Raw genomic sequence first — 21,236 nt, forward strand, 5'->3', positions numbered from 1 at the left:
GACACTACCAAAACCATTCCACCAAAGCTATGCATTTTAAGTAATGATCAATTATGACATTTACATTTTAGTCATTTAGCAGACGCTCTTATCCAGAGTGACTTACAGTTAGTGAGTGCATATATTTTTCATAGTGGTCCCCCGTGGGAATCGAACCCACAACCCTGACGTTGCAAGCGCCATGCTCTACCAACTGAGCTACAGGAGGCCTATGACCAAACCATACATCACATACACATATGCACTCTATAACACAAATTCCCTGACTGCAAATGTATAAAACATTTCTAGGCCTTGAAGGCTCAAATTGAAATCCACAAGTGGGCAGGGATACTGTAAACGCCTCCTGTGTTCTCCAGCTGGTTTTCAGTTAACTCTTCAGGATAACAGGGGCCACACATGCCCATATGGCGGGATCTCTGCACACTGGACTGGAGGTATATAGGTACTGTAAAGGGCTGTGGGTGGGGGCCATGGAGCCAGCGGTGTTGTCTATAGAGTTTTATCTGGCAGCTGGGGGTTGAGTGAACTGGTTCTGATGGGGGCCTTATGGTAAGTCATGTTGGCCCTATGGCACTGCCTGATGGCCTGGTGGCAGATCCTGGAGACGTGGTTGGGACAAATCCTGGATGTTGTGGGGTATTTGGTTCTGGAGGTGGTTGTCTTGCTTCATACCCGGGTGGTTTTGGGACATATCTTGGTGGCCCGGGGGCAAAGGATGGTTCTCTCCTTGTGGCTCTGGGATAGCATTCCCTTCTACTGAAAAAGAGAGTCGAGTTTTGAATACAGTTCATTTTTCAAATCTTGAGATACATTTTCCTCTACATTCTGAAAAATACACGACACACCAGTAAAGAGAAAATGGAATAGGGGTAAACCATCACTCACCATGAACCTCTGGAGGGGCTCAACTTTCTGGGTTTTCAACCGTTCCATGTGTTCTACTGCCTGAAACACCACAGACAAACAGATAGAGATAAGCACAGACACCTCAATGGATTGTTGTAGGTAAATATGGCAGCTCATGTCAAAAAGAACAATACCACACAAAACAATACCACACAGAAGAAGTGCATTCCAGTAACAGAGAACCTATTGGTTGTGTCTGTTCTACCACTGCCCACTCTGTACCTGCTGAAGCTCTACTTTCTGTGTGTTGAGCTGTTCCTGCTGCCTCTCCAACTCATCCCTCTGTTTCTGGAGTTCTGATGCTTTCTGGTTGAGGTCCTCTTCCTGCTGGGCCAGGTGCTCCTCAAACTCCCTCATCTCCTCATCTGTGTAGGCCTGGTTCTGCTCTAGGGTCTAACAAAGGAGGCCGTGTCAGTTCATACCCTTCTACCTCTCCTTACTGATTTAAAAAGCAACAGAATTACAGTGTGGTTGAATGTAGGGGTATTTACAGATATGGTATGATTTTTGTTACTCTTGCCGTTTCATAATAATGAGTTATAATGTTGAAGTATTAAAAGTAGGTCAGTATGAATGAGAGTTGAATAGATATAGCTACACACCTCCCAACTATCTGGTTCCAGGAATTCCTTTTTCTTTGTGGCAATCAGGAACTCTTCTAAGGAGACCAGTCTGTCTTTGTTGGTGTCCACCTGTGAACAGTGAGAGATCAGTCACCATGTGAACTATTTATTTCTTTATATCAATGAAACCAATCTCTAACTTTCAGTGATAGCAATCCTTGGGAATATAGTATGCAAGGTTCACGGCCGTGACAACAGTACACCTCGTTCATGACGTGCTCTCTCATACGCAGGCGCTCCTCCTCCATCTCCACCATATCGTCCTCTTCATTGGTAGGATCATAGATCTTCTCCAGCTGAGCCCACAGAATAAACCGTTATCTATACACGCACACATTTCATTATCATTTCAGGTGAGACATTCAAAAAGAGGACAAATCTTTACCTCCTTTGTAAACAACGCCTCCAATTCCTGCTCATCGAAGAAGCCATCTCCATTGGAATCTGAAAATTCAAACGCGAGAATGTTGAGGAACTCCGTGAGATGGATCTCCCAGCCCCAGCCTGTGATGTCTATTGATGAGGACTTACCATGCAGCTTGAAAAAGGTCTTGGGGTCAAAATCTTCAGGGTCAAGACCATCTGCTTCCTCCCACAACTCTTTGAACTGATTCTGGCTGCCCTGCACAGCAAAATAACAACAAATGTTAGTCCTGTTAGATATAAATGGCTCACTTGAGCTAATCATTAAGTATGGGGAAGGTCTAGAGCAGAAATGGGCAACTGGCCGTCCACCTTTTGTAGGCCTGCAGATCAATTTCCAAAAACAAACAAATATATACAGTATATGCATACGGAGTGTCCAAAACATTAGGAACACCTAACTAACATTGAGTTGCACCCCCCTTTGCCCTCAGAACAGCCTCAATTCGTTGGGGCATAGACTACAAGGTGTCGAAAGCGTTCCACAGGGATGCTGGCCCATGTTGACTCCAATGCTTCCCACTCGTGTCAAGTTGGCTGGATGTCCTTTGGGTGGTGGACCATTCTTGATACACACAGGAAACTGTTGAGTGTGAAAAACCCAGCAGGGTTGCAGTTCTTGACACACTCAAACCGGTGCGCCTGGCACCTACTACCATACCTCGTTTAAAGGCACTTAAATCTTTTGTCTTGCGCATTCACCCTCAATGGCACACATACACAATCCATGTCTCAATTGTCTCAAGGCTTAAAAATCCTTCTTTAACCTGTCTCCTCCCCTTCATCTACACTGATTGAAGTGGATTTAACAAGTGAGATCAATAAGGGATCATAGCTTTCAGCTGGATTCACCAGGTCAGTCTATGTCATGGAAAGAGCAGGTATTCCTAATGTTTTGTACACTCAGTGTATATTGTTAAGGAACTCATTTGGGGTCTCAACTTGCTGTTGAGAGTTAGAATAGTAGAATACACAAGGTGCAATTTCAAAATGTGGTTGTGCATCAGCAGTTTTTCTCTTGTTATGTCAGTCACTGACAGTCAGTCATTTAGACCATGTCAGCTAAACATTTTTAGACACAGACCCTCGAGCCAATGCGACCCCTCATGATGAGTTCAGATTTACTGTGGCCCCCACCCCCATCAAAGTTGCCCATCCCTGGTCTAGAGACTGGCTAGACCATATGTGAGCACAAACAGACTGAGCACTGAAACACACAGTTAACGTAGCATCCGAGTGTAGTTGGACTTACTGGATGGTTGACTTTGGGATGGTCTGCATGTTTCTTCTTCATCTCCTCGTAATGTTCTTCCTCCTTCTTCCTCCCTTCATCATCTAGAGTCTTGAGGTGTTCGCTTCGCTCATGGTCTTTCATCATCTCGTACTTCTTGAACTCCTCATGGCGCTCCTTGTCATAGTTCTCCAGATCGTTTGTGGCCTTGTGGTCAAATGAAGGATGAGAGTTAAAATGTCTTGAAGGAGAAGAAGACTACAGGTACTTCATTAAGGTATTGTATGTATGTACCATGAAAAAATGCCATGTTGTCTACATTATACTTACTGATTTGATGAGTCTGTCCAGATCCTCCACTTCAAAGGTGTGAGGATTCATGTGGTTCAGGTACTCAAACTGTTTCAGCAGAGCTTGGTGGTCTACTGCCATATCTGTGAGTGAGGTTTAACAGAATCATTACACACATAGGCACAATAGTTATCCAGTGCTGCAGGGTGTGTTGTTGTTGGTCAAAGCTCAATAACCCTGTGTGCATCGGTACTAGCCTGTAATCCTGCCAATTAGTGGTTTAAGTGAGACGTTACTATTGTGTCTAATACTGTGCTGTTACTATTGTGATTTGAAACAGATATAACATATTCAGAAGCATGTTTCACAAGTAAGTAGCTGACTCAACACTGACGCTGCACTAACCACGTCCTCCTGAGACCTTTGCCTCAAAAATGTACTTCTTGGTCACTCGCCCACACGCCCTAGTGTTTCTAGATGTTAACAGTATAGCACTTAAGGCATATTAATGGTATTTTCACTGGGCAGCATACCGTTTCCTCCTTCGATGTCTTGCTTGGCTTTGATCAGTGTCCGTAGCCGGCTAACCTCCTGCCTTTTTAGCTCGTCCAGTTGTGTCCTTACATGGTGGCTGACAAAGTCCAGCTCTTTGGCCAGCTTCCCCATCTGTAGGAAACGTGATGTAATGATTATCATACCGCTGCTGTTTTGCATTTTTCATGACTAATGACTCAATGAGAGAGTCAGAAGGACAAGAATGAGCAGGACACTGTTAGAATACCTTGATGTCCTCCATATCTGTGTTATGGAGCTTCTCTCTGAAATGCTGGTCTTTTTCCAGAAAATCAATGACTTCCCTGAGATAACGGTCATAGTGGAGTCCAGTGTCCTGTTACATGAAATAATTTTGTAAGTGGTAGTAGTATGCATACTAGCTCATGCATCATTCAATATACCTTCAGTTCAGTCTGTATACGTTACAATTCAATAGATTATGTTAGAGAAAATCATTGCTAGCTGGTATAACTGGTCTGAGCTTGTACAGGAAGCACAAATTACTGCTTTTTTCCATGTCTGTTAGGGCTGCTATGCCTGCCATGTTTCTCCACTGTGCATGCTTGGTATGTGATCCTTCACCAACTCTTACCACACTTGGTGGCGGCTCTGAGGCTTTGTCCTCCGGCTGGTTCACCTTGGTCTTGTCCACACTGATGGGCACTGCCTCCAGACAGAGCAGCTGTACCAGAAGTGCAAGGCAGCTGGTGTGGAATACCCGGCTACAAGACATCTGGAGACACAAGACGCACCTTCACACAACAACACATGGCAAGCAACACCTCAACCAGAGAGAATAGAAAACATCAGTCTCTGCCCCAAATAAAGTGTCTGTGCCCCAACCATAGAGAAAGACAGAGGACTCTTTTGTGTCCCATTATGGCCTCTGAGTGCATGGGCATCTCCATTTTGACGCTTTTATCCAAAGCAACTTACAGTCATGCGTGCATACATTTTTTTTTTTTGTGTATGGGTGGTCCCGGGGATCGAACCCACTACCTTGGCGTTACAAGCGCCGTGCTCTACCAGCTGAACTACAGAGGACCACTACTTCTATGAGTTGGTAAACAAACTGAAAGGGTGCATACTGCCACCTGGAGTATGTTCTTTGAAAAGGTTTAAAGCCAAGGCTGGCGACGTACTGCCACCTGCAGTTATGGAGTGTTTGCACACAAGCATAATTAATTAGCTGATCCCTCCTGATGACCTGGATGGAATCATGTGATCCTTCCTTAACCCATAGGAAGTCCCACCCAGTTGACTACTTAAAAATGGTGAAAGCAAAGATGGTAGATAAATGAAGATGTCCCACAGGCCATTTACCATTGGGAAAAAAAGGCACAGTTCCGGTCTGCTTACAAGGGTGGCTCTCCCATAGGCACCAATGCATTAGCAGCTGGGTCTGGCGTGCTTAATTAATTGACTGTATAAGAACCCGAAAAAACTAGCGAGTGGGATGTCTCGCTTCCTCTTCCATCTCTGGTGGAAGTCCTCAATGGCGATGCCCATGATAAAACCGGCTTTTGGGCACTAACATGCTGACTTCACCGGCCACGAGCGTGCATCTGCCTTCGCGCGCATGTTGATTTTGTCCATCCACACCAGACACGCTGTTAAAATATCAAAACCAACTGTGAACTAAGTAAGGTTACATGCAAACCTCACCAGACACGTTGCGTGCGCGAGCATTGCAAAATAAATGTACACATACATGTTATTCAGTCATTTCACCCACACCGCTCGCACGTTTGAATGTACGTCTGCATCGCCAAGTGCTAAAATAGAACTTGGTTCTTTTTTAGACACTCCACATGCTGCAAGTCCCCTCGTTATTGGATTTCAGGAAAATCCAAACCCACATGGATGCTTGAAAGACAAATGAGGAGAGAATAAATAAAGATGACTAACTGAAAATTAACTAGGTTTATTGATCTGTGGATTAAACGTCGGAGTAGAGAAACACGATTTTGTATGACTCCTGGTCAAAATTCTACAAAGAACCAGCTAAAAAAGGACCATATGCATGTCAGGTAAAATAACAACCCAATGTTCATCTTCCAGGACAAACTAGCTAGCAACAGCTAAATGTCCATGAATGTTTCGTGTGTGTTTCGACCTGCTCCGAAATTAATATAATTAATTCACAGTTGATTTTGGTATTTTAACCTGTGTCGTGATTGCATCTGGTGGGGATAGACCTAATCAACATGGTGTCACGGGTTTAGTCAGCATATTAGTCCTCTAGCTACAGCGCTTTCGGAAAGTATTCAGACCCTTGACTTTTTCCACATTTTCTTGCGTTACAGCCTTATTCTAAAATTGATTAAATAAATGTGTTTCCGCATCAATCTACACACAATACCCCATAATGACAAAGCGAAAACAAGTTTTTAGAAATGTTTGCAAATTTATAAAAAATTACATAAGTATTCAGACCCTTTGCTATGAGACTCGAAATTGAGCTCAGGTGCATCCTGTTTCCATTGATCATCCTTGAGTTGTTTCTACAACTTGATTGGAGTCCACCTGTGGTCAATTCAATTGATTGGACATTATTTGTCTATATAAAAAGGTCCCACAGTTGACAGTGCATATCAGAGCAGAAACCAAGCCATGAGGTCGAAGGAATTGTGCATTGAGCTCTGAGACAGGATTGTGTCGAGGCACAGATCTGGGGAAGGGTACCAAAAAATGTATCCAACATTGAAGGTCCCCAAAAACACAGTGGCCTCCATCATTCTTAAATGGAAGAAGTTTGGAAACACCAAGAATCTTCTTTGAGCTGGTCGCCCGGCCAAACTGAGCAATCGGGGGAGAAGGGCGAGGGAGGTGACCAAGAACCTGATGGTCACTGACAGAGTTCCAGAGTTCCTCTGTGGATATGGGAGAACCTTCCAGAAGGACAACCATCTCTGCAGCACTCCACCAATCAGGCCTTTATGGTAGAGAGGCCAGACGGAAGGCACTCCTCAGTAAAAGGCACATGAAAGCCTGCTTGGAGTTTGCTAAAAGGCACCTAAAGACTCTCAGACCATGAGAAACAAGGTTCTCTGGTCTGATGAAACCAAGATTGAACTCTTTGGCCTGAATGGCAAGCGGCACGTCTGGAGGAAACCTGGCACCATCCCTGCGGTGAAGCATGGTGGAGGCAGCATCATGCTGTGGGGATGTTTTTCAGCGGCAGGGACTAGGAGACTAGTCAGGATCGAGGGCAAGATGAACGGAGCAAAGTACAGAGAGATCCTTGATGAAAAACCTGCTACAGAGTGCTCAGGACCTCAGACTGGGGCAAAGGTTCACCTACCAACAGGACAACGACCCTAAGCACACAGCCAATACAATACAGGAGTGGCTTCGGGACAAGTCTCTAAATGTAATTGGGTGGCCCAGCCAGAGCCCGGACTTGAACCCGATCTAACATCTCTGGAGAGACCTGAAAATAGCTGTACAGCGATGCTCCCCATCCAACCTGACAGAGCTTGAGAGGATCTGCAGAGAAGAATGGGAGAAACTCCCCAAATATACACTACCGGTCAAAAGTTTTAGAACACCTACTCATTCAAGGGTTTTTCTTTATTTTTACTATTTTCTACATTGTAGAATAATAGTGAAGACGTCAAAACTATGAAATAACACATGGAATCATGTAGTAACCAAAAAAAGTGTTAAACAAATCAAAATACTGTATATTTTATATTTGAGATTCTTCAAATAGCCACCCTTTGCCTTGATGACAGCTTTGCACACTCTTGGCATTCTCTCAACCAGCTTCACCTGGAATGCTTTTCCAACAGTCTTGAAGGAGTTCCCACATATGCTGAACACTTGTTGGCTGCTTTTCCTTCACTCTGCGGTCCAGCTCATGCCAAACCATCTCAATTTGGTTGAGGTTAGGGGATTGTGGAGAACAGGTCATCTGATGCAGCACTCCATCACTCTCCTTCTTGGTAAAATAGCCCTTACACAGCCTGGAGGTGTGTTGGGTCATTGTCTTGTTGAAAAACAAATGATAGTCCCACTAAGCCCAAACCAGATTGGATGGCGTATCCCTGCAGAATGCTTTGGTAGCCATGCTGGTTAAGTGGCCTTGAATTCTAAATAAATCACAGACAGTGTCACCAGCAAAGCACCCCCACACCATAACACCTCCTCCTCCATGCTTTACGGTGGGAAATACACATGCGGAGAACATCCATTCACCCACACCGCGTCTCACAAAGACACGGCGGTTGGAACCAAAAATCTCAAATTTGGACTCCAGACCAAAGGACACATTTCCACCTGTCTAATGTCCATTGCTCGTGTTTCTTGGCCCAAGCAAGTCTCTTCTTCTTATTGGTGTCCTTTAGTAGTGGTTTCTTTGTAGCAATTGGACCATGAAGGCCTGATTCACACGGTCTCCTCGGCACAGTTGACGTTGAGATGTGTCTGTTACTTGAACTCTGTGAAGCATTTATTTGGGCTGCAATTTCTGAGGCTGGTAACTCTAATGAACATATCCTCTGCAGCAGAAGTAACTCTGGGTCTTCCATTCCTGTGGTGGTCCTCATGAGAGCCAGTTTCATCATAGCGCTTGATGGTTTTTGTGACTGCACTTGAAGAAACTTTCAAAGTTCTTAATTTTCCATATTGACTAACCTTCATGTTTTAAAGTAATGATGGACTGTCGTTTCTCTTTGCTTATTTGAGCTGTTCTTGCCATAATATGGAATTGGTATTTTACCAAATAGGGCTATCTTCTGTATACCAACCCTACCTTGTCACAACAACTGATTGGCTCAAACGCATTAAGAAGGAAAGAAATTCCACAAATTAACTTTTAACAAGGTGTAACAGTGTTGCTTCCGTCCCTCTCCTTGCCCCTACCTGGGCTTGAACCAGGGACCCTCTGCACACATCGACAACAGTCACCCTCGAAGCACCGTTACCCGTCGCTCCACAAAAGCCGCGGCCCTTGCAGAGCAAGGGAAACAACTACTTCAAGGTCTCAGAGCAAGGGACGTCACCGATTGAAATGCTACTAGTGCGCACCGCTAACTAGCTAGCCATTTCACACCGGTTACAAAGGCACACCTGTTAATTGAAATGCATTCCAGGTGACTACCTCATGAAGCTGGTTGAGAGAATGCCAAGAGTGTGCAAAGCTGTCATCAAGGCAAAGGGTGGCTATTTGAAGAATCCCAAATATAAAATATATTTTGATTTGTTTAACACTATTTTGGTTACTACATGATTCCATGTGTCATTTCATAGTTTTGATGGCTTCACTATTATTCTACAATGTAGAAAACAGTAAAAATAAAGAAAAAGCCTTGATTAGGTAGGTGTTCTAAAACGTTTGACCGGTAGTGTATATACACCACTATTTCATAAAAATCACTACCCCATTAACTCTTCTGCAGTAAAATCTCATACACCCTGGTACTTCTCTGCAGCTGCCACCCACACTCGTTAAAAACCCACTACCCTTTTCCACTACTTTTGACCCTATCTGCTCCTGCACCATTCCAACGGCCTGGGAGGACGGGCCACCACCCCTCAACACACCCTGTAACTCCTCTGAAGTCAAATCTCGTATAACCAAATACTTCTCTGCAGCTGCCACCTCGGCAGTACAGAAGATAACCATTGCTATGAACGCTAAAAAGCCAACCTTACTGAAGCATAACTCACTCGTTGCCCTATCCCTCTGTGGCACAAATCTACTACCCATCCTGCACTACGCTGACTCTGGCCACTTCAACCTGCCTCTCTCGCAGCGGACACTTCCGATCCCCAGCAACATGAGCACCCCTACAGTTGACACGCAACTTTATCCACCGAAACTACACAATCCTCTGTCCCATGCCCTCCTGCACACATATTGTAATCTCCATCCCAGTACACACTGCTACAACATTACCATAAACGTTGCACCTAAAACAGTTACGGGGATTCTGTACAAAAGCTCTAACAGGATAACTGATATATCCTAACGTGACTGTCTGGTAGAGACTGACTCAAAACGACTGACAATGAATCCTGTTTCACCACGCTCCCCACCGGGTCTTCTAGCCATCTCCATGGCCCCAACCCCATATGTTTCCAGTCCATTTCTGACGTGTCTCTCTGCAATCGATAGCTAAGCTATTAAAAACATGTTAGCTAGGAGGTGATACTTTTTATCTAACTAACTAGCGTGCTACAATTTAAATCACCATCAATTCAATAGCTAGTCGTCTAGCTAACGTTACACTTTACAGGCAGACTCACTGTGGTCAATACAATAGCTTAGCTAGTAGTGATGATGATGGCTAGGTAGCTGGTAGATGGCAGGCTAATGTAATGACAGCTAGCTTGAAGCTAATTGAGGTTTCCATTTCCACCCAAGCTAGCTAGTTAGCTAAATAACAGCGATACCGGGTCTTGTGTCGACCACAACGAGACGTTGCGATCTCTGTCTCATTCTCAAAATAACAATAGCTTCAAACCAATTAATGCCACGGTGGTACTTACTTTTTGGTTGGAATCCCCGTCAATCGGTCGTCACTAGTTACCACAGTCAAAAAGTCATAACCCCCACCTATTTCTACACTTTCTCTTCTTAAAATTAGATTTTAACCTTATGCCTAACCTTACATCAACACCAATTTTGTTTTCATTAATTTTTACGATATAGCCAATTTTGACTTTGTGGATGTGCTATCTAGTTGGAAAACCCGGCGTCAAGCTAATTTAGTTAGCTAACTAGTCTCCTCCCTAGCTGATAACTCGTCCTCTCGTCCCTTCCTTGATGCTAGCAAGCATTTGTTTACAGTGCTAGATAACAAGTGAATGAAATCCTACATTGATAACTTGGCATGCGTGCTAAATTGGGTAGTTGCCATTGGCTAAAATCTTCACTTCCTGAAGACGTGCATCGCTATTCGATTAGGCCGCGCACACTGCCAGTCAAAGGGTTAGGGAAATACTGTGCTATCATGTTAGGTTGCACTGAATCGTACGTGGCGTTCATAATTTGGAGGAGGTGGATGTTCCCTGATCCTGGATCAGTGTAGCTTTCTTGCCATGACATCAGAGACAGTGTCTAGAAACAGTAGTGTCTAGAAACTCTGTGACACAGGAGGTTGGTGGCACTTTAATTGGGGAGGACGGGCACGTGGTAATGCCTGGAGCTGAGTGAGTGGAAAGGTTTCAACAACATCAAACTCATGGTTTCTATGTGTTTGATACCATTCCATTTGCTCCGTTCCAGCCATTATTATGAGCCGTCCTCTACTCAGCAGTGGATATGGTATGTGAAGACGTTTAGGTAGGGAGATCTGATCCCAAAGCTGCATTTCTCACTTCGTCATTCTTACATAGCTAGTTCAATTAAGCAGCCTTTATTTTCAATACACCAAAATCATTCATTACACTCAGATAATGATGTATTTGGGGTGAAGCATAAAGCAGACTTTATTGAGTTGGTTTAATGGGATTGCTTGGACTATTGAGAAAATTGATGAGCAGCTTTCTGCAGGGTTATTGTATGAGTGAACATTACTAAGCTAGAAATATTAGCTAAGCTAGAAATACATGTATGTGGTTTTCTAAATATACTGAACAAATATATAAACACAACATGCAAAAATGTCAACGATTTTACTGAGTTACAGTTCATATAAGGAAATCAGTTAATTGAAATAAATAAATTAGGCCCTAATCTATGTATTCCACATGACTGGGCAGGGGCGCAGCCATGGGTGGGCCTGGGATGGCATAGGCCCACCCACTTGGGAGCCAGGCCCACCCACGGGGGATCCAGGCCCAGCCAATCAGAATGAGTTGTTCCTCACAAAAGGGCTTTATTACAGACATAAATACTCCTCAGTTTCATCAGCTGTCAGGTTGGCTGGTCTCAGACTATCCCGCAGGTGAAGAAGCCGGATGTGGGGGTCCTGGGCTGGCGTGGTTACACGTCTAAAACGACAAGGAGGCGGCTTATGGTAAAGAAATAAACATTCAATTCACTGGCAACAGTTCTGGTGGACATTCCTAAGTCAGCATACCAATTGCACGCTCCCTCAAAACTTGAGACATCTGTGGCATTGTGATGTTTGACAAAACTGCACATTTTAGAGAGGCCATTTATTGTCCCCAGCACAAGGTGCACCTGTGTAATGATAATGCTGTTTAATCAGCTTCTTGATATGGCACACATGTCAGGTAGATGGATTATCTTTGCAAAGGAGAAATGCTCACTAACAGGGATGTAAAGACATTTGTGCACAACATTTTAGAGAAATAAGCTTTTTGTGCATATGGAAAATGTCTGGGATCTTTTGTTTCAGCTCATGAAACATGGGACCAACACTCTACATGTTGCGTTTATATTTTTTTCAGTGTACATGGCTCTGGGCTATTTTATCCATAAACAATCATTATTATGACCATATAATTAGAATGAGTCATTAGAATTAGAATCATTCTATTTCTATGATTATGACATTTTCATCATCATCATTATGAGGGCAGGTGTTGTTACATGATGAATGATGACATATGCATTCTATTTGTCAAGTGGATCAAGATTAGCCATCAGTCAACTTCAAATTTCCTTAAAATGCTCAGGAAATGATTGATGTCCTAAATCAGAATATTTTAATAAAATCAGAATATTTTAGTTGTCAGCCTCTGTCTCTTTCACATGTATGATAAGTTTAGGGTTTTCCTTAGATTATGCTCCAAATTAGTCAGGAGATTAGGTCAGACATTCAGTCCATGGTCAAGTGTCAGACTATAAATCAAATCAAATGTTATTTGCCACATGCGCCGAATACAACAGGTGTAGACCGTACAATGAAATGCTTACTTACAAGCCCTTAACCAACAACGCAGTTTTTAACAAAATAAAAAAATTTGTTAAGTAAGAATAGATAAGTAAAAAATAAAAAATAGCAAATAATTAAAGAGCAGCAGTAAAATAGGGAGGCTATATACAGGGGGTACCGGTACAGAGTCAATGTGTGGGGGCACCGGTTAATCAAGGTAATTGAGGTAGTATGTACATGTGGGTAGAGTTAAAGTGACTATGCATAGATAATAAACAGAGTAGCAGCAGCGTAAAAGAGGGGGTGGGGCAATACAAATAGTCTGGGTAGCCATGATTAGCAGTTCAGGAGTCTTATGGCTTGGGGGTAGAAGCTGTTAAGAAGCCTTTTGGACCTAGACTTGGCACTCCGGTACCGCTTGCCATGCGGTAGCAGAGAGAACAGTCTATGACTAGGGTGGCTGGAGTCTTTGACAATTTTTAGGGCCTTCCTCTGACACCGCCTGGTATAGAGGTCCTGGATGGCAGGAAGCTTGGTCCCAGTGATGTACTGGGCCGTATGCACTACCCTCTGTAGTGCCTTGCGGTCAGAGGCCGAGCAGTTGCCATACCAGGCGAGGATGCAACCAGTCAGGGTGCTCTCGATGGTGCAGCTGTAGAACTTTTTGAGGATCTGAGGACCCATGCCAAATCTTTTCAGTCTCCCGAGGGGGAATAGGCTTTGTCGTGCCCTCTACACGACTGTCTTGGTGTGTTTGGACCATGATAGTTTGTTGGTGATGTGGACACCAAGGAACTTGAAGCTCTCAACATGTTCCACTACAGCCCTGTCGATGAGAATGGGGGCATGCTCAGTCCTCTTTTTCCCCCCTGTAGTCCACAATCATCTCCTTTGTCTTGATCACGTTGAGGGAGAGGTTGTTATCCTGGCACCACACGGCCAGGTCTCTGACCTCCTCCCTAGCGTCGGAGCCGGTGTAGTACGATTAACTGGTTCAATGATATGGAAAGTAGCAAAAAACATAGATTACAAGCTTTACTAACTATTACAATAGTTTTCATTTTATAGGGACTACCACAGGTGTAGTTACTTGAAAAACAAACATGTCACATAAACAACAACAGAAGAAAAATAAACACACACACACAGGAGCTATTTTTTATTGCACTGATGCTATTTTAAGTTTCATAATATAATTATGCATATATACAAAATATCACCCATTCCGTGGTCGATATGAAACACAATAGCCATTTTTATTTAAATGAGTCCTACCATAGATAAAAATATCACCAAAAAAGAAATCTTCCTTCAGCCTACGTCACTTCCGATTCAAAGCTTTACTTCCGAAAGGCCGCACATTTTTCAGCCTCTTTCTTTTCGCTTAGAACGCCATCATGGGTCGTATGCACGCTCCTGGGTAAGCATGTATTTCATTCGGAAATAATAAGCATATTGGCTTTTGTTATCCGTAGCTGGACCTTTTTACAGTACCTCATCAACCCCAACATATGTTTTGTGGACACATTTGGTTAAATATTTCCACTATAATGATTTCTAGCTAGCTAGCTGGCTAACAACTAGCGTTCTGCCGCAACGGACACAGTGACATGATGGCCGCGCACACAGTCCTGCCCTTTTAGCCGATGGCTTAGTCATTTAGAATAATTAAATGGTTCATATAATTATATATATTTAGTTATATATGCGCTGATACTGGAATGGTAACAATGAACCCACTCGATCAAATTTGTATTTGGTTACCATCAATTCGGCCTAAACCAGATTACTTTATTAGCTTAAGCCAATGCTAATGTTAGCGTAGTGTAGGCTAGTTAGCCATAGCTTCTACCTAAAGCTAGCTAGGTACACTACATTTTAGTCATTTAGCAGACGCTCTTATCCAGAGGGACTTAGTTAGTGAGTGCATGTATTTTTCATACTGTCCCCCGTGGGAAACGAACCCACAACCCTGGCGTTGCAAGCGCCATGCTGTACCAACTGAGCTACAGGGGACTACTCAACAGTTACAGTGAGCACCATTGTCTACCTGTTCGACAGGGCTCTGCAGGCCAGTCAAGTTCTTCCGCACCTATCTCGACAAACTATTTCTGTATGGACCTCGATTTGTGCATGGTGGCATTGTCATGCTGAAACAGGAAAGAGCCTTCCCCAAACGGTTGTCGCAAAGTTGGAAGCATAGAATGTCCTTGTGTGCTGTTGCGTTAAGAGTTCCCTTCACTGGAACTAAGGGGCCTAGCCCTAATCATGAAAAACAGCCAGAGACTATTATTTCTCCTCCACCAAACTTTACAGTTGCTACTACGCATTCGGAAAGGTAGTATTCTGCTGGCATCTGCCAAACCCAGATTTGTCCCTCGGACTGCCAGATGGTGAAGCTTGATTAAATCACTCCAAAGAATGCATTTCCACTGCTTCAGAGTCCAATGGTGGCTAGCTTCACACTAGTCCAGCCGATGCTTGGCATTGCGCATGGTGGTCTTAGGCTTGTGCGGGTGCTCAGCCATGGAAACCCATTTAATTTTGCTCCCGACAAACAGTTCTTGTGCTTGCTTCCAGAGGCAGTTTGGAACTCTGTAGTGAGTATTGCAACAGAGGACAGATTTTTACGTGCTTCAGCACTCCGCTGTCCTGTGTGGCCTACCACTTCGCGGCTGAGCCGTTGTTGCTCCTAGATGTTTCCACTTACCAATAACAACACTTAGTTGACCAGGGCAGAAATTTGACGAACTGACTTGTTGGAAAGGTGGCATCCTATGACTACCACGTTGCAAGTCACTGAGCTCTTCAGTAAGGCCATTGATTGTCTATAGATTGCATGGCTGTGTGCTCAATTTTATACACCTGTCAGCAACGGGTGTGGCTAAAATGGCTGACTCCACTGATTTTGAAGGGGTGTCCACATACTTTTGTATATAGTGTAGCTAGCTAGTTACACAGTACTGCACTAGGTAGCTAGCTAGTTAGAGTACTGCACTAGCTAAATAACTAGCTAGCTAGTTGAAATGCATTATTTCAAGTCCAAACGTGGCTTTAGCAGCCCATGGCGGTTTGTCATCATGATGTAGCTAGCTACCGACTTAGAGCTACTTTCCTTCTGTTTCAGCAAGGGCCTGTCCCAGTCTGCACTTCCCTACAGACGCAGTGTGCCCACCGTAAGTATCTAGTTGGTCATTAAACTTTTGGATGGTCAACTGGGGTCTAACTATCTGTTTGTAAAATATGGTTATGAATCTGGTCAACCCTGTAATGTGACTACATGGTTTGCCAATGTATCATCATTGATACAACTTTCACTGGAATGTGCATGTCATATTGCTGAGTCTAGCTAAATACCGAACTTAAACTACAAAGGATAGATTCACTACTGTGAATAGAAGGCTCAGTGGACAAAGGGGACATCAGTCTCATCCTCAAATGTTGTTCTACAGTGGCTGAAGGTTACATCTGATGATGTCAAAGAGCAGATCTTCAAGCTCGCCAAGAAGGGTCTTTCTCCCTCTCAGATCGGTAAGGACCTTGTTCATTTCTATACTGTCCAGGCCTTTCATGAGATTGTCTTCTCAGTTCATGATGTGGCAATGACTAATGCACCCCAACCCAAAGGCCATATCAAATGAATGGTATGATCTTGTCAGGTGTGCTAAAATCAACACGTACCTTGTCGCCTTTCTCTGAAGCTGCTGTGCCGTTGAAAGTGAATTCAAGGTTCAACACTCATTCCAGATTATTTACCAAGGCTGTTGTCCTATGCATATTGTTACTCACATTTTCTCTTCTTCCTCGCCATCCTTTAAGAACAAAAGTACAAAGGATTGTCGTGTCTATTTTTCTACAATCAACCCATTTCCAGTTTGGCTGACCCCCACACAAAGTACAAACCACAGGGCGGAAGTTAGAAAAGGCTGACACTACTGTTATTCTCTCTCCAGGTGTGATCCTTAGGGACTCTCATGGTGTTGCCCAGGTGCGCTTCGTCACTGGAAACAAGATCCTGAGGATCCTCAAGTCCAAGGGCTTGGCCCCTGACCTGCCTGAGGATCTGTACCACCTCATCAAGAAGGCTGTTGCTATAAGGAAGCATCTGGAGAGGAACAGAAAGGTAAAAGGGCCTCCTCTACATGTCTGTCTCCAGTTCACTTCCAGGGAGGGAAGAGACTGTTAAACCACCAGGAACTCAAGCAAAACGTACTGTTTGAAAATCCAACTAAATTGTGCCCTGCTGTAAAAAATGTATTGATTGATTGCTCAATGTGGACATCCGGTGAGGTTGCTCTTGCATGGCTCTGTCCAAGTGGCTTATGGGAGCGTAGCACTATACAGTGCCATGATGTACAGTCCCGTTCCACAACATTGTACAGCAAGCCTGTTCCCAGCCTTTGGGCTGGTGGGGACGGCGTCCTGCATATTCCTACGTCTTCCCAGAACCTCTGGGCTATGACTGGGGAGGCAAACCATGTAGTGCACAAGTTAACTCAATTGTAATACCCGCCTTTGCCATTGACTGTTTGAGGTTTTAGACTGTGGAAGGGCTGGTTAACTCTAGTTTTTTCTTCTTCTTACAGGACAAGGATGCCAAGTTCCGTCTGATTCTCACTGAAAGCAGAATCCACAGATTGGCCCGTTACTACAAGACCAAGAGAGTCCTTGCTCCCAACTGGAAGTAGTACGTATTACAGCTTTATTGGCCTTAGGGAGACCAAGCCAGCATGAAGGCATAGTACCTACTCTTCATATTTTCAGTTTGTTTGTTAGCTCACTAAATGGCACATTTCATTGTCCTGTTCTTCCCTTGTAAGAGCGGAGATATTTCTTATGTGCTAGATAAACCTTGGAGGTAAATTAGTAGAGTGGCTGTTCTGTGCCAACCTGCCAGTCCCCTTCATACATCTCCATGCCACTCAGTGGTTTTTTCATTCTTACTGACTGCCAGAGGCATTACCTGAACTGGATAATTATCAGTCTCAAGCAGGCTGAGAATATATACCAACAAATGTACACACGTGTTGACTTCAGACCGGATCATCAACATACGACTGCTTCTATTGTTAGAATTGGTGACGTTCAACTTTTCGGTTGATTACACTGCTTTTTCCTTTACTAATCCCTTTTCCCTCTTGATCCACAGCGAATCCTCTACTGCTTCTGCTCTGGTGGCATAAGGAGTATTTTTCACAAATAAAGATGGATTTGGAAGGATCTTGTCTGTGTTTCTGTTTCGGGGGGGTCGTCTGTAAAGGGTGGTGAAAGTACACATGATGGTACTTATACTGAACAAAACTATAAAAGCAACATTTAAAGTGTTGGTCCCATGTTTCATGAGCTGAAATGAAAAATCTCAAATGTTCCATATGCACACATATTATTTCTCTCAAATGTTGTGCCTAAATTTGTTTACATCCCTCATAGTGAGCTTTGCTTCTTTGACATTTTAGTGGCATATCGAGTTGATTTAAACAGCATGATCATTACAGATGCACCTTGTGCTGGGGACAAAAGGCCACTCAAAAATGTGCAGTTTTGTCACACAACGCCACAGATGTCAGAAGTTTTGAGGGAGTGTCATCCAACCGCAGACGTTACCACGTCTGGGGGGATTTCTGTCTAATACATTTTGTGGGGAGAAACTCATTTTGATTGGCTGGGCTTGGCTCCCATGGCTGCGCCCCTACCCAGTCCTGTGAAATCCATAATTTGGGCGCAATGAATTTCAATGGACTGATTTCCTTCTATGCACTCAGATCTTTTAAATTGTTGCATTTATATTTTTGTTCAGTATAGTGTAGATGGAAAAATCCCCAGAGAATAAAGGAAAATCCCTTGTTATTGCTAATGATGGCTAACCAATTATATTGAATGTTTTAATTGAATAAACATTTCCCTTAGTATTTCAAAGTCATTTGTATTATATAAACACAAGTGTAGATGTATGTTACCTTGTTAAATGTGTTCTATATAATTGGATGGAGAGGCTCTGGTTCCTAGGCAACCTGGTGCAGTGGTGTAAAGACTGCTGTGCCCTCCAGGCTGCCTCCCAGCTCTGACTCGCAGCAGGGAAGAGAAGGTGGAGACGCGATCTAACAGACTTGGCCTACACATGCAATCAATGAGAACCCTTTGTTCTGTGGCATTTAGAGGCTAAATTAATATATTGATGGCTTAATAATGGAAAAATACCACTGCAGGGAAGTGATCAGGCATAATGCACAATATTACCAGAAGAGGGCAGCATTTAACTGCTAAATTACACTGAACCAAACAAATCCCCTTAAAGGCTAAATGCCTGAAGTTACTCCTTTTGATGGTACATGTTTGTGAAGCAGTTGAATTCTGCAGGCATGTTTTTGCACGTGCAACTGGTAGATTTATCATGGGTTGGTGGTTATGTTATTAAAAGGTGCACCACAGGCCACAAAGACTACTCTTCACTAGCAGTCTCGTAAACCCACAATCCTTAAGACTGCCAGGAAGCAGTAGTCTGATTAACGGAGCCTAACCTCTCACCCAGCAGACCTGCTCATTTGGCCCCTCTGGGGAGACTGAGTGCAGGACCTGGAAGCTGTACTTACTCTCCATCCAGATGGAACCATACACCTGCCAGAAGATGATTCACTTCAACATCACCTTCAACTTTTATTCTATGACATGAGTTCCCCCCCCCCAAGGTATTATTCATATGATTAGACTAATATATTAATCTTTAATTCTATAATAATAATAAATCATTGTAAATATGTGATAGCCTCTGGTTTACATGTCTACATTTTGGCTATCAGTAATCAAATAAAATATTATTGTCTAAGATCATATTACCAATATGGTTCCTAAAGTTCCTTGAAAACAGTAGTCTATAAATATAAGCTTTATTAAGGGCTGGGGTGGGCTGTTCTGTGATCCTTTTTTTCTGGAGATTTAACATGCATTGCTTAGGCTAGCTTTATTCTGCTAAAAGAATAACGGGTAATGAAGGTGTCACACATTGTATTGATTTTGTATCAGTATCTGTGTTGGACAGGGGCATGGTTTTAGTGCCTGAGGAGTGAAATGCCATCTTGGTGTGATATCAGATTGCCTGGTAAGAAAGTGGAAGAGATCTTTATTGCATTTGCTGCAGAGCCCCTTCAGCTAGCACTGATTCAGCCGGAGCTGCTGCCTCCTAGGAGAGGACGATAACATTGAGTCACCTTGCTGCATTGTGAGCCTCTGGCAGTGGAGAGGCAGGAATCAGCAGCAGCAGCGCCTATACTGCAGAGCTGCGCAGGACTGTGCATCACTACTTTGTGTGAGAGGGAGATAGAGGGAGAGAGCGAATAGTGGAGAAAGGTTGACTGGGGACTGCAGTGTTATGGCCCCCTCTGCCCCAGGGTTCATGGTTTGGAGAGTTTTTCTCTGTTTGAAATGCTTTCGGGGAATGCACACCACACCAGTGTAGAAGACTTAGTACAGTGCAGCGACTGATCCCAGTTAAAATTGTTATGTTTTTTCCCCCTCAGACTGCTACTTGCAGATACAGTTTTTCAGAGTTTGTGGGGTGTCTCCAGGACTGAGTTGCTGCAGGGGGATTCAGTGGAATGAGAAAGGCAGAGTGTCAGGAGAGTTGTCCAAGGACTCTATAACTGTGGTCCCATGGGGTCAGAGAGCTGTCAACCACTCAGTGCTGGCCCTCTCCCTCAGCAGCCTTGCTCTGAATGCCTAATGCAGCGTTCACATGCTAGTGGGAAATAGGAAACTCAGAAATGTCCAACTTGCTAACTGGTTGTAGTTATACACGTGCCACATTCAACCAGTTAGCAAGTCAGAAATTACAGTTTCCTAGTTCCAACTAGCATGTGAATGCAGCATAACATCGCTGCTCTGAGAGTTCCTGTCACTCATCAGCAAGAATAAGTTATTCTTTATGTTCCACAGAAATGTACCAAAGTTATTTTCAAATGCTTATTTGTGTGTGTTATACTGATACAATAAATGAAACAATAGCATGGTATTTGGCTCACCTAACTTCACCTATTGTTTGCAGAGTCAGCAATGAAGACAGATCACCACCACTACGGAAACACTACCTCAATATGCCAGCCTTCAACATTTTCTTCAACATCAGGCTTACTTTTTTCATCAAGGTAGGTTTTAAAAAAGAGCTGGTTTGATGTATAATATCTGTAGTCAAATGGGTTTTGAGAAGAAGTGTGTTTGATTTCACACCAACTTTCCAGAGGAACAGTGCATCAAACCAATGGGGGACAGGCCAGCAAAGCCTCCTCCAAAGGGATTCAGTGATCAAATATTTATATTGCAGTGGGGTGTTTGATGCTTTCTACTCCCTGGGAGTGTACTCTGGGTTGGTTTTAGTCCAGGAAGGAAGGAGATTGATAACCTTTACCTAACAGGAAGCCC

At 43.6% G+C, this 21,236-nt stretch overlaps 1 protein-coding gene, 3 non-coding genes and 1 pseudogene across 4 annotated transcripts; 4 read left to right on the plus strand and 1 right to left on the minus strand.

The window, feature by feature from the left end:
- Positions 1-498: 498 nt before the first annotated feature.
- Positions 499-10,881, minus strand: LOC123484469 (annotated as a pseudogene).
- A 3,300-nt stretch (positions 10,882-14,181) lies between these two features.
- On the plus strand, positions 14,182-18,044 carry LOC123484471 (40S ribosomal protein S13). Its single transcript, XM_045214852.1, has 6 exons — positions 14,182-14,244; positions 15,952-16,000; positions 16,277-16,355; positions 16,778-16,947; positions 17,411-17,511; positions 17,974-18,044. The coding sequence occupies exons 1-6, from the start codon at positions 14,222-14,224 to the stop codon at positions 18,005-18,007; spliced, it is 456 nt and encodes a 151-aa protein (XP_045070787.1). The 5' UTR covers positions 14,182-14,221; the 3' UTR covers positions 18,008-18,044.
- Positions 16,433-16,564, plus strand: LOC123484473. The gene has a single exon (XR_006658543.1). It is a non-coding gene; the product is annotated as a small nucleolar RNA SNORA68 (small nucleolar RNA).
- LOC123484472 lies at positions 17,094-17,316 on the plus strand. The gene has a single exon (XR_006658542.1). It is a non-coding gene; the product is annotated as a small nucleolar RNA SNORA73 family (small nucleolar RNA).
- On the plus strand, positions 17,610-17,737 carry LOC123484474. The gene has a single exon (XR_006658544.1). It is a non-coding gene; the product is annotated as a small nucleolar RNA SNORA19 (small nucleolar RNA).
- Positions 18,045-21,236: the final 3,192 nt, after the last annotated feature.

Source organism: Coregonus clupeaformis, unplaced genomic scaffold (assembly GCF_020615455.1).
Source record: "Coregonus clupeaformis isolate EN_2021a unplaced genomic scaffold, ASM2061545v1 scaf0325, whole genome shotgun sequence".
NCBI lineage: Eukaryota > Metazoa > Chordata > Actinopteri > Salmoniformes > Salmonidae > Coregonus > Coregonus clupeaformis.

Excerpts from the sequence above, each read along its gene's own strand:
- LOC123484471 (XM_045214852.1), top strand. The coding sequence starts at position 14,222 with ATGGGTCGTATGCACGCTCCTGG. Across the intron at positions 16,356-16,777 it reads TCTTTCTCCCTCTCAGATCG|GTGTGATCCTTAGGGACTCT; the intron begins GTAAGGACCTTG and ends TTCTCTCTCCAG. Across the intron at positions 16,948-17,410 it reads ATCTGGAGAGGAACAGAAAG|GACAAGGATGCCAAGTTCCG; the intron begins GTAAAAGGGCCT and ends TTCTTCTTACAG.